General features: G+C 36.9%; 1 protein-coding gene across 7 annotated transcripts in view; it reads left to right on the forward strand.

The window, feature by feature from the left end:
• MCM8 (minichromosome maintenance 8 homologous recombination repair factor) overlaps positions 1-14,085 on the forward strand; it is a 59,206-nt gene that overhangs the window by 5,227 nt on the left and 39,894 nt on the right. For all 7 annotated transcript variants that reach the window (XM_012188692.5, XM_060397608.1, XM_060397607.1 and 4 more), the window contains exons 4-8: positions 121-203; positions 607-756; positions 2,040-2,143; positions 2,916-3,114; positions 8,485-8,570. In XM_012188692.5, the coding sequence (XP_012044082.2) occupies positions 121-203; positions 607-756; positions 2,040-2,143; positions 2,916-3,114; positions 8,485-8,570 (622 nt within the window). The remainder of the gene's footprint in view (positions 1-120; positions 204-606; positions 757-2,039; positions 2,144-2,915; positions 3,115-8,484; positions 8,571-14,085) is intronic.

Raw genomic sequence — 14,085 nt, forward strand, 5'->3', positions numbered from 1 at the left:
GAATGCACAGTGATTATAAGCCATCTACCATGTATATAAATAGTATTTCTTCTGCTTCATGAAAAATATGCTTGTACATTTGTGATTACTATTAGTCTGATGTCATATTTGTTGGATTAGTTTACAGTGACAGCATGCCTTTTATTGAGAAGATTGAAGCATTTGAAAGTTTTTTCACTGAGCGTATTGAGTTATATGATAAGGTAAGGTTCTTGTGCAACAGAACTACTAGTCCACCTTTATGTGTCATCTTATTGAGCAGTGTATTTGAGGTGCTAGTAATATAGACAGTGGACTGCCTTGGCCCAGCTACCAGCTTCCCACTTATCAGCAGTGTGGACATTGGTGAATTACTTACTTTCTTTGTGCCTTAGTTTTCTCATCTATTATTAGAGTATAATAGTATTAATACCTACCTCAAAGGGTTGTTAAGTGGCATAAGTAATTTAATATATTTTAAATACTAGAACTGTGCTTGGCACAAAACATAGAATACTTATTATCACCATATTAACATCATATGCTTTCTTATAGTGTGTGATTGAATGCTCATGATAATTCACTTTGAAAAAGCAATCCTTATTTTTATATCTTAATGTTTTATAGGATGAAATAGAAAGAAAGGGAAGTATTTTGGTGGATTTTAAAGAACTGACAAATGATGATGAAATAACTAAACTGATACCAAATATAGCAAATGAATTAAGGGATACACCTGAGAAAACCCTGGCTTGCATGGGTCTGGCAATACATCAGGTAAATGTTTATTTTGTGACTTTTGTTAAACTTTCAAAGGAAGATTTCACAGTAACAGTACCTTCTCATAGACTGTTAATTTTTACCAACAGACTTTTGCTAGAACTGAAAGGTTGCAGTCTGGTTAGAGGCAGACTTCATATGTGTGGGGTTGCTTTATAATGGGTCTTAAAGTGTTATTGAGGACTGGGCGTAGAGCAGAGAAGGTCAGGGTATCCGAATGAGGGTTCATTACGAAGGTTCATCACAAAATATGTACACTGCTAGTGACCTAAGACTGGGAACCTTGACTGTCTCAGACTCCTCTTGTTCATTAGTTCATATCTAAATTACCACATCCTTTCACTTTTATTTCTAAAGTGTCTCTTAAATCCATCTCTTTTCCATCTTTACAGTCTCTTTCATCTTTCCTTAATGGTTGCCATACATGGTAGAACATGGTTTGTCCTTGGAAACCATGGTGACTGTTTCCTGCCAAATGACACCCAAACCCTTTATGTGGCATTGAAAGCCTTCCATAACGTAGTTCAACTTCTCTTCCCACTCTCCATTTACTACCATCCAGCTAAACTGAGCTCCCTCTAGGATTCTCTGAGTCCTTCACCTCTTACACGTGCTGTCCATTTGGCATAGAATGCCCCTTGCCTCACATATCCAAATGTCTTGGGTCTAACTCAGTTATGACTCTGTGGAACCTTTTCATGACTCCTTTTCAAAACTCATATAGTTTTTTGGTCTGTATATCTTTATGGTAACAATTACAGCTGTGTATTCACATCTCATTTTTTTCAGAGATGAGCCATTTTTTTTCTGAGATGAGCCATTTTTTTCATGGCAGCATGCTGCTTTGTACACAAGTAGGTGGTAAATTTTTATTTTACTTAATGTCAAATGCCAAGAAAGTAAGTATTGGTTATTTCAGAAGTCATCTTTATTTCTTTATCTTAACATTGAATTTGAAGAAGTAGAAAGTATTTTTTCACCAGAATACATCTAGAATGTATAGCTTTGGGGGCTACTGTAAGGACTTTTAATACTAGGTTTAGTTGAGACAGAAAGTAGCAGACTTTCTGTCAGTCCAGGGACAACAAAACCCCAGGTGAAACATAACCCACTATAAAATAATTGATCTTAATTAAATATCATAATTTTAAAGGGCAGTTAGAGTTCTGTTAATCTCTCTGAACTGTTTATATTCTAAACTTCATATTCTCTATAAAAGAGTTCTGCTTCAAGAGGATATCTTATTAAGTAACTCTTAAGTAAATGTCTATCTTGTTTAGGTATTAACTAAGGACCTCGAAAGGCATGCAGCTGAGTTACAAGCCCAAGAAGGATTGTCTCGAAATGGGGAAACAGTGGTTAATGTGCCACACATTCACGCAAGGTGAAGAATTTGCTGGTATTAAAGTATTATAACAATCAGGCACTGAAGCCTATTTAAGAATGAGAACCTCATTTTATAAAGTCAAAGAAATTAGTAAAAAGGGTATATGACTTTATTGCTAACTCAGTGGTTATCACACCCAAGTGAACATGCTGAATTTAAAGAGACCATGATAGAAATAACCTTTTCTGCCCAAATAAGTGGATATGTGAGCCTGCAAATTTTTGTGTTAACTTTGGATATGTGCCTATCAAGACTCTGCTGTTTACATTTAATAATCCCTATAATACACTAAGTGGTATAATTAAATTTTGTTCATGTTATTAGATTTCTATTAAACACAGAACAAATGGACTTTTTTCTTGAATTTATCTGTATTGTATTACAAGATTTTAAATTCACATTAGAAGAGATGAATAAGGTGATCATCAGGTATTTTTGTTTTGTTTTTCCCCAGAATTTAAAAAAGACATTTCCTAATACTGCTTGAAAAAGAAGTTAGAAACTCAAAAATTGCTGAATCTGAGACTTTCCCTTTGGCATTGTTTTCCTTTTCCCATAGAGAACAGCCAGTGGGACAAGAGTAAAAGGGAAGATTTAACGTCTTTTATTTTTAAGAATGATTTAATACTTGTAAAATTCTTGATATATGGGGTGATATGGTTTGGGAATTCCATAATTGCTTCTAAAAGGAACTTGTGAAAATACAGACAACCTCAACTTTCTGCTCACTGTAAGTTCATAGTAAATACGTTCCTATTTTTGTTTTTAGGGTGTATAATTATGAGCCGCTGACACAGCTGAAGAATGTCCGAGCAAATTACTATGGAAAATACATTGCTCTGAGAGGAACAGTGGTTCGAGTCAGTAATACAAAGCCTCTTTGTACCAAGATGGCTTTTCTTTGCGCTGCATGTGGAGAAATTCAGAGTTTTTCTCTTCCAGATGGAAAATATAATCTTCCCACAAAGGTGATATCACGTTCTTTAACTACTTCATTATTTTTAAAAGTATAATTTATTCATTTATTTGGCTGTATCAGTTAGCTGCAGCAGTTGCGGCATGCGAGATCTTTATTGCATCATGAATTGCATGGCAGTGCATCATGAAGTGCAGGCTCCAGATCACGGCAGGCTCAGTAGTTGTGGAGCATAGGCTTATTAATTGCCCTGCGGCACGTGGGATCTTAGTTCCCTGACTAGGAATCAAACCCACATCCTGTGCATTGCAAGGCGAATTCTTAACCATTGACCACCAGGGGAGTCCCGACTACTTCCTTCTTTATCTTGATAAAGAAGACAAATCAGTTTATGGAAACCATTTCCCAGTGTTTCTAAATACAGAGCTTACTTTTGTTATTTTTGGCTTTTAAATTATAAAATACTTCAGGGTACGGAAAATAAAGAAATGGAACATCTCTACCCATCACTTTTTACATTTTGCCAGCACCAGATATATCTTGAAAGATACATAAAGCATTACTGGTGTAACTTTAGTCTCTTTTTTTACCCCTTGCTTGTCCCATTCCCACAGACAGCCACTATCTTGAAGTTAACATGTATTCTTTTTTTTTATGTTTTGACTTAATAGGTACATGTATTGCTTTCTTCCCTTTATTTTGCTGTTTGAAAGCGATGTGTTCTTTTTGTTAAACTATAGATTTTTAAAACTACAGAAAAATGTATAGAACAATGTAACTAATATCTGTACAGCACCATTATGAGTTGGCAAATATTTAGCTAATTTTTTTAACAAAAAATGTTAAGTATTATAAAGTTTCTTTGTTTCTCTCTGCAGTTCCATTAAACTTGTTCTACCCCTGGAGCCACTATTCTGAAATCAGCATGTATTCTTCAAATCTACATTTAAATATTTGATTATATATGTATATGTATAGGATTTGTTTTGTTTACATAAGTGATATTTTGAAGGTAGCAAATTGCTACCTTTTTTTCACTTGGTTATTTTGGAGTTCTACCTGTTTTTTTTTATTATTATTATTGGAGTACAATTGCTCTATAGGGTTGTGTTTCTGCTGTACAACATCATGCATCAGCTATTTGTATGCATAGATCCCTTCCACTCCTCATGCCTGTCTTGATACATATCTAATTCTTTTCATTTACAGAGTGGAGTAAATGAATAGTCACTGTTTATCCATTCTGCTGGCAGACATGGTGCTGTTTCCAGTTTTTCACAGTTACAAGTGATGCTGCTGAGAAGGTTCTTATACATGTCTCCTTAGCAGAGAAATTCCTCAGTTATATGATATGCTTAATTTTAACTTTTTAGGTTGTAGCCAAAGTACTTTCTTTCCAGAATGTTGGTCCCAACTTAAACCCCTTCTAGTAGTATGAATACTACTGAAGTTCAGTTCAGTTCAGTCGCTCAGTTGTGTCTGACTCCTTGCGACCCCATGAATTGCAGCATGCCAGGCCTCCCTGTCCATCACCATCCCCCGGAGTTCACTCAGACTCATGTCCATCGAGTCAGTGATGCCATCCAGCCATCTCATCCTCTGTCATCCCCTTCTCCTCCTCCCGCCAATCCCTCCCAGCATCAGAGTCTTTTCCAATGAGTCAACTCTTCGCATGAGGTGGCCAAAGTACTGGAGTTTCAGCTTCAGCATCATTCCTTCCAAAGAAATCCCAGGGCTGATCTCCTTCAGAATGGACTGGTTGGATCTCCTTGCAGTCCAAGGGATTCTCAAGAGTCTTCTCCATCACCACAGTTCAAAAGCATCAATTCTTTGGTGCTCAGCTTTCTTCACAGTCCAACTCTCACATCCATACATGACCACAGGAGAAACCATAGCCTTGACTAGGCGGACCTTAGTCAGCAAAGTAATTGTCTCTGCTTTTCAATATGCTATCTAGGTTGGTCACAACTTTTCTTTCAAGGAGTAAGTGTCTTTTAATTTCATGGCTGCAGTCACCATCTGCAGTGGTTTTGGAGCCCCCAAAAATAAAGTCTGACACTGTTTCCACTGTTTCCCCATCTATTTGCCATGAAGTGATGGGACCAGATGCCATGGTCTTCGTTTTCTGAATGTTGAGCTTTAAGCCAACTTTTTCACTCTCCACTTTCACTTTCATCAAGAGGCTTTTTAGTTTCTCTTCGCTTTCTGCCATAAGGGTGGTGTCATAGGCTGTTATAATTTCCCCATATTTTCATTAACACTTAGTATTGTTTTTTTTTTTATTTTTGCCAGACTGATGGGTATAAAATGGTATTTCATTTTTAATATGAATGTCTATGATTTCTGTTACATTTGAGCATCTTTTCACATGTTTTTGGCCATTTGGTTACTTTATTGAATTTTGTTTTAATTTCTGTTCATTTTTCTGTTTATACTATTGATAGAAGTTTTTATGAATTTTAGATATTGAACAGGGTCCCCTCATAGTTCAGTTGGTAGAGAATCTGTCTGCAATGCAGGAGATCCTGGTTTGATTGCTGGGTCAGGAAGATCCACTGGAGAAGAGATAGGCTACCCATTCCAGTATTTTTGGGTTTCCTTGTGACTCGGCTGGTAAAGAATCACCTGCAATGTGGGAGACCTGGGTTCAATCCCTAGGTTGGGAAGATGCCCTTTGATTTCTACATTATAAATATTTTCTCCCAGTCTTTAGTTTATCTTTAACTTTGTGGTACATTTTTTGTTTTAGAGTTTTACATTTTGACATAGTTAAATTGATCAGTCTTTTTCCTTTGTTACATTTTATGCATGGTTTAAGAAGGGCCCTTCACTCAAGCATTATAAGCGTCGTTCTTACATTTTCTTCCAATACATTTAAATTTTAATTTTATTCGTTTTTTTAACACCAAAAACATTTTGTATTGGCATATAGCCAATTCACAATGTTGTGATAATTTCAGGTGAACAGCAAAGGGACTCATCCATACACACACACACCTCTCTATTCTCCCCCAAACGCTCCTTCCATCCAGGCTGCCACATAACATTGAGCAGAGTTCCATGTGCTATATAATAGGTCTTTCTTGGTTATTCATTTTAAATACAGCAGTGCGTACATGACCTTCCCAAAGTCCCTAACTGTCCCTTCCACCTGGCAACCATAAGTTTGTTTTCTAAGTCTGTGAGTCTCTTTTCTGTTTTGTAAGTAAATTCATTTGTATCATTTCTTTTTAGATTCCATGTGTAAGGAGTATCATATGATATTTCTCCTTTTCTGTCTGACTTACTTCACTCAGTATGACACTCTTTAGGTCTGTTTATGTTGCTACAAATGGCCTTATTTCATTCTTTTTAATGGCTGAGTACTACTCCATTGTATGTATGTACCACATTTTCATCCATTCTTCTGTCAATGGACGTTTAGGTTGCTTCCATGTTTTAGCTATTGTAAACAGTGCTGCAATGAACCTTGAAGTTCATGTATCTTTTCAGGCCATGTTTTTCTTCTTCCAGTACTTCTAAGTCTTGTATTTTCTATTTAGATCTTTTGTCCATCTGAAATTTAACTTTGTGAATGACATTAAGCTAAGGATCTAATTTTATTCTTTTAGGTGAAAACCCAGTTGTCACCATTTCTACATTAATCCTTCTGTTTCTACTGATGTGTAATATGTCATCTGTAGTACACTGTACTCCTGTAGACGCATGAATTTTTTTGTATTGTTTTGTATTTCTGTTCCTATACCAGATCTACATGGTCCTATTTACATGACTTTATCAAAACTTCTAATAAGGTAGGGAGACTTGCCATACCTATTTTTCTTTTCCAGAGTTGCCTTTACCATCCTTAGACTTTAATAAGTTTAGCATTAATTACATTTTTACTCAAATTGAAATTCCTAAGGCTTCCTTCTCTTGTAGGAAGAACAGAATGTGTTCAGCTATTGGTTCTGAATAATCAATAGTGTTGATAAATATGTGGCATCTACTGTTTGGGCTTAAGATTCAGGACTGCCTTTAAGTCAGAGAGGTCAGGTTTTTCTTAAATTTTATTTTTGGGGCCATGCCATGCAGCTTGTAGAATCTTAATTTCCCGAACAGGGATTGGACCCAAGACCTTGGAGTGAAAGTACAGAGTCTTAACTGCTAGATCACCAGAGAATTCCGTGGCAAGGCCAGAATTTAAATCCTAATTTAAATCAGATATTTTCTGTAAATATTATTTGACCAAGGTATTTCCATGCCCTATAATATAGTAGGTAGAAATGCTAACTTGTTATTCATGTGTCTGAACTTAAGTGAATCAAAGTGATCAGAAAGATGGTTGTTCCAGGTGGTCTCTGTTTTAGTCACTATTGCTGCATAACTAATCACCATAGTGACTCAAAATAACAATCATTTTATTATTTCACATGGTTTCTGTAGGTTGAGTTTGGAAGAACTGGTTGTCTTGGTATTTCTAAGTCCTGATCTCTTATGAAGCGGGATGGAACAGCAAGGGACTGGAGTGGCTGGGTGCTGGCCAGCATCTCTTCTCTATATCATCTTTCTGTGTGGGCTGGTTTTGGCTTCTCACACACAGTATAGTTGCTCAGGACACTCATTCTGCTCACATGACTGCTGATAGCTTCAAGAGGCAGAGCTCCAGCTGACGGCAGGAATGGCTTTGCCTCTTTTGAGGCAGCCTCAGAAGTCAAGCAGCATCACTTCTGTCACATTCAGTTGGTTTCAAAGTGAGTCGCAAGCCTGTCCACATTCCAGGAGAGGGAAATTAGACTCCAGCTCTTAATAGGGGAGTGGCAAGGTTCTGGAAAGGTTTGAGGGGAGATATTACAACCATATTTGGAAAACACAGTTTGCCACAGTCTCTATTTATAAATGCATCTTGAGGTACTTAAGTGATTTATGAAAATGAATGATTCATGAAACCTTGAACACTGACTTACATGTTGAGGACTGCCTGTGTGGTACAATAAAAATATTATATTTAATACTATACAAACAGTGCAGAAAAAGATTAGATAGGAGAACTGGGGATTAAAGAAGACCAAGAAAGGCTTTTGAAAAAGAGAAGATTGGGGCTGGGTATGTGGGACTGGATATAAGGGAATGTTCAAGGATTGGGACACTACTTGAATACAAAGGAAGGAATAAGTGCATGGTGTGAGAGGCATGTAAGAAGCCTTGCATACCCACAGCAGAAAGAATAAGAGCAGTAATCAGGAGAGACCAGGTGAAAAAGTGCCTCAAAAACAGAATCAGTAATAGAAGGAAATAGATCATTGCAGCTTTTAGCTCATCTTACTTTAATACTGTTCTGGGATCAACTTTTAAACATACTAAATGAAGCATTTTAACTTGAATTTTCCTGAGATATGATTATAATTTAGCAAAATTTAAGTGTGAATTAATCTTGTTGCAGTGTCCTGTGCCAGCATGTCGAGGGAAGTCATTTACGGCTCTTCCTAGCTCTCCTCTCACAGTTACGATGGACTGGCAGTCAATCAAGTAAGCAATCAGACTATTAAATAAAAGGCAGGTTTTAGAGCTCTCATACTGCCAAGTAAATTTACAGTATTCCTATATTATACTTTGATTCTTATGTGTAGATAGTAATAAAGTATAAATGGTTTATTTGGTGAAGAGTTATGTGTTGAAGTGATAATTATCTTTATTTGAGATTTGTTTTCTATCAGATTCCAGAAAGGATTTGATGTGCAAGTATTTTGTCATTTTGCTACTGAGAAATTATTTTATATCTCATTTATGTGACTCACTGAACTGGATTTGCATACAAGCAAAGCTGTATGACAGACTGCAGTCTGTGGGGTCACAAAAGTCAGACATGACTTGGCAAGTAAACAACAACAGTGTTTCATTCCATAATGAAGATATTTTAGAAATAATATTGTTTTCAAGTTTTAAAATAGAGACTCTCTTAGAAATAAATATTTCATTTTATGTTCACACCATTCATGAGACATTTTACTGAATAGGTATTTTAAAAAACTTGGTTTTTTTTTTTGAAAGTCAGATTTTTCTCTACGTGTGTATATTTTTAGTCTAAGTTTATCCCATTTTTTGGCTATAGTCCCATAACTCATCCCTAAATACAATGTAGTGGATAGCTTTGAAGTCAGAGTGCTATCCAGGAAACTTCTAAGAACATGGGGGAAAAGTGAAATAAATTGCTACTAAGCCCTGTCCTAGCTTGACCTCCTTCTGCCCTGTAAAAACCAAGACCAAGGTATATAGTAATCAATTGTGCACTATGCTGAGATCTTTACAAACATAGCATTTTATAGAAGACAAAATGTTTAAAACTCTTTAGTGTGATCATGTACCTTGTGAATGGGAAAGCCTGGTTTCCAGCCTGTGTCTATAGTACTTTCACCACTGAAGAGGGTAGTGAGGGCCTCAAAGGTGCTATGAGGTCCACATAGATCCATGGAAGATCCAGTGATTTAATTATATTATTATGGCTCTTAAGTGATTTGAAAGTCTCTTTGTTTTCAGGTAAAAATAGCAGACTAAAAATAGGCTTAAGTATTTTAACTGAATTTGAATGATCATCTCCTAATATTAGGAAATCAAACTTAGGGGTAGACGATTGAGAAAAAGAGGACATTTAAATCCTTTTTGTGGGTTTTTAAAAGGTATTACTCAAGTTCATTTTAAATGAGTCAGTTATAGTAAAACTTTGTTAATGGAATATTAGCTTACATGATAGTTGTTTTAGTCTATTGATAAAATGATTTTTTGCCCTAGAAGAAAGCCTGCCTTCCTGCCATATATAGTAAATTCAGTTTCATTTTTTTCTGAGCCTTAGTTTGGATGTCCATAAGGAATTAAATTATAGTTTTTCAGCTAGCATTAAAACGTTTGGATGCATCAGGGTGACAGTTTTATAGTGTATATCAGAATCAGAAGCAGTCCCAGTTCTAGGAGTTCATCTGATGAAGACAGTCACAACACTTGCAGAAATTACTTGCTGAAGGTACGTTTTCACAGTGTTGATGACCAAAAATGGAGAATAGCCTAAACATCTCAAGAAAATATTAGTGAAGTAAACCAGAAAGAAAAACACCAATACAGTATACTAACACATATATATGGAATTTAGGAAGATGGCAATGACGACCCTGTATGCAAGACAGGAAAAAAGACACAGATGTGTATAACGGACTTTTGGACTCAGAGGGAGAGGGAGAGGGTGGGATGATTTGGGAGAATGGGAATTCTAACATGTATACTATCATGTAAGAATTGAATCGCCAGTCTATGTCTGACACAGGGTGCAGCATGCTTGGGGCTGGTGCATGGGGATGACCCAGAGAGATGTTGTGGGGAGGGAGGTGGGAGGGGGTTCATGTTTGGGAACGCATGTAAGAATGAAAGATTTTAAAAATAAAAACTAAAAAAAAAAGTTTTACAATAATAAAAAAAAAGAAAATATTATAAGAAGGATGGTACAGGAAATTATTGTATAGCCACTAATTATGATGATGTAGGAGAGTGTTTCGAAATGACATCCAGAAATGTTTACACTAAATTTAGTGATAAAGCAGGTCACAGAATGTTTTCTACTATTAACATATACTACTGACTTTATTTATCTTTTAACAACACTGGTAAATAAGACATGTTGAGAGTATACTGTTTGGGAAGTGAGACGAGGGTGATTGTTATTTTCTCCTTTTTGTTTATCTGTGTTCTTAAGTTTTTCCAAAGGTGACATAGAAATAAGTGTTCTTTTAATAAGAAAAGTCTAAAATACTTTTTTTAAAGCAATGCGATCTTAGCATGTTTGTGTCATTCTGATACTTCTCATTGTAGTTCACCAGGATTTTTTTTTTAATTAATTAATTTAGTTTTGGCTGTGCTTGGGGTTTCTCTAGTTGTGACTAGTGAAGGCTACTCTCTAGTTGTACTGTATGGGCTTTTCATTTGGGTGGCTTCTCTTATTGCAGAGCATGGATTCTAGGCATGCAGGCTTCACTAGTTGTGGCACGTGGGCTTAGTAGTTGTGGCTTATGGGCTCTAGAGCATGGGCTCAGTAGTTGTGGTCCACAGGCTGAGTTGCCCTGTGGCATGAGGGATCTTCCTGGACCAGGGATTAAACCCGTGTACCCTACATTGGCAGGTGAATTCTTAACCACTGGACCACCAGGGAAGTCCCAGTTTGGCAGTTTTTAAATGTGCTTTGAGAGTGAAGGTAGTGGGTAACTGTGTAGTAGGGTTTGTGCTTACATTCATCATGTAAGTGATTAAAAGGTTTTAAAATAATGCATATTAAATGTTTTTAAAAACTTAATCAACATAAAAGGTCACAGTTCCTACAACTTCTTGTTGCCTTATACATAATTCTAGATAGCACTATCATATCTCTCTTTTCACGTTACTCATCCACACTGTGGGCCAAGGACATTACAGACATGGTGAGAGGGTAACAGGCAGGAAGGCCAGGGGTCTCCAAATGGAGGAAATAGGCTGCAAGTGTCAGACATTTTTATCTCTCTTAAGTGGCAGGAGGAAACAAACTAGCAATATTTTTTTCCTTCTCTATACAAATTTAAAAGGAGGTTTCTCTTATAATACTGTATTGCCATAATGACACCTGGTTTCACCTGAAGTTAACTATACTCAAACCTTGAGTTAACCAATGCATTTTTCTTATGGAAATGTTTGTCTTAAGCTATGTTAATGTACTATGCATTTACCCCAAACTCTGTCTTCAAGTTCTGCCTAATAGCTCAGAATCTACTTGACAAACCAGTATGTTATACTCAGACATTGTTCCCCTAATCTATGTAAATGAAAGTATTTGTATGGTAATCTGCCCTTCTACAAGATTCGAGTCAATCGTTTTATGGCCCTGGATGAATTGTCTGGTGCCAAGATTATCCCAAAATACATTTTATGAATGAGGGGCCTGGTGCCATTTTGAGTTTTAAGACATTCCTTTCTGTCAGTAACAAGACTGCTAGTGACTGTATAACATCCAGCTGAAGACTAGCAGGGGGGTACTCTTTTCTGCCTCCTTCTGATGCCTATGTCAGAAGCTTTCTCTATCTTCTTTATACTGTAATAAAACTTTATTACACAAAAGCTCTGAGCGATCAAGCCTCGTCTCTGGCCCCTAATTGAATTCTTCTCCTCCAGAGGCCAAGAATCCCGGCGTCTTTTCATGGGTCAACAACAACCTTTGGATGCTGCTTTCCTTTCTTCCCCTTCTACCTTTGGACTTTTTTCAGCTAAAATGTTACTTTTAAATTGTCCAGGTTTGCTTCTGTTTCCTAATCAGAATTATCTGTCATGTTTTATTTATAGGTCATATCTGATAAAACCAACAAACAGCACTTATATTTTTAAGGATAATGTAAATATTGTTAAACAAAGAATCAACTCAGGTGATCAGATGCCAAGAGAAGGAAATGTAATTTGTGTGATTGGGTTGAGTTGTTTTGTTGGTTTTCTTCCCCCCTTAAAGGAACATGACCCAAGCATCAAAATCAAAATGGATTATCTTTGGGACTTCCCTGCTGGTCCAGTGGTTAAGAATCTGCCTTCCAATGCAGGGAGCGTGGGTTTGATCCCTAGTCAGAGAACTAAGATCCCACATGCTATGGGACAGCTAAGCCCGTGGGCCGCCACTACTGAGCCCATGTGCCACAACTAAGATACAGCCAAACAAATTTTTTTTTTTTTTAAGAGAGAATGTTTTTTAAAAATGGATTATCTTTTCTCGTGCTTCACTGAATTATCCCATATTTTAACATGCTCCATATTTGGACTTTAACCTTGTTGCTTAGCACTTTTCCAACTCTTTGTAATCTTTTTATCTATAGTGTTCTGGAAAAGTTTGAGTCCATCTGATCACGTCTTCATCCTGCTTGACACTCTCTTCCACTCTAGAATATCTGCTGTTTCCTCTCTTTGTTCTTCCTGACAGGTTCATCCATTCAGTTGCTTGTCCTTCACCCTTGCTTTTTTTTTTTTTTTTAAATATTTATTTATTTAACTGCACTGGGTCTTATTTGTGGCACATAGGATCTTTGTTGTGGTGCCCAGGGTTCTCGAGGCACCAGGGCTTCTCTCTAGTTGTGGCACTTGGGCTGTAGAACACAGAGGCTCAGCAGTTGCAGCAGGCAAGTTCTCTAGTTTTGCATGTGGGCTTAGTTGCTCTGAGGCCTGGGATGGAACCCACATCCCCCGAATTGCAAGATGGATTCTTAACCACTGGACCACCTGGGAATCCCCCCACCCTTTGTTTTCTTTATGCTCTTCTCTAGATTTCTTTGTTTTTTTGCTTGTATCCCTTCTGTAAATGTTTGCTTTTTATATACGTCTTTAACTTTCCTGATTTCACAGTTGTGTTTTCCAATAGTTTCTTTTTTATAGCAGCTTATTCTTGTTTTATGAAGGTAATGTTTTCTCAGAAACTATTAGCTTATTTTTTTTAATGCTCTTCTCCTTTTTGAATTGTTGCCATTTTATCCTCAAATATCTGATGAGGAATGAGAAATTTGAAGTAGGTAGGGTAGGTTCCCTTTGCTATTTCTTAGGTAGGAGTTTTTCTTCAAAAAGCCTCATCACTGGTTTTGACTATCAGATTTTGCTTTATGAATGTGTTTTTTAATTTGATTTGGGCTCCTCAGGTGCCAGAATGAGAAGCCTTATGTCGGAGCTCTGACTACCCTCTGGACACTTTAGCTTCCTTCACAGAGTAGATGGTCTGTTTCCTTGGAACAGTGCTCTGGTTTTGTTGGGTGGGGAAGCCTGATGGCTTTGGTTGGTGCCCTCATTCTTCTACCTTCCTGTCTACCCACCTTCCAAATAATTTCTGAATAGCTGTTCAGTGGCTTGCTTTCAGTTGATTATCCTGTTTTGTTTCGACCATCCACTCCCAGTTTTCATTCTTGCCAGCTCCAACTTAGAAGGCTTTCTGGGGCTGAGAACATTGGCTCCTACTTCTCTTATACTTGTATAAATTTTTCCTGTGTGTGTTCTGGAATTCATCATA

The sequence above is a fragment of the Ovis aries genome, chromosome 13 (genome assembly GCF_016772045.2).
Source record: "Ovis aries strain OAR_USU_Benz2616 breed Rambouillet chromosome 13, ARS-UI_Ramb_v3.0, whole genome shotgun sequence".
Taxonomy (NCBI): domain Eukaryota; kingdom Metazoa; phylum Chordata; class Mammalia; order Artiodactyla; family Bovidae; genus Ovis; species Ovis aries.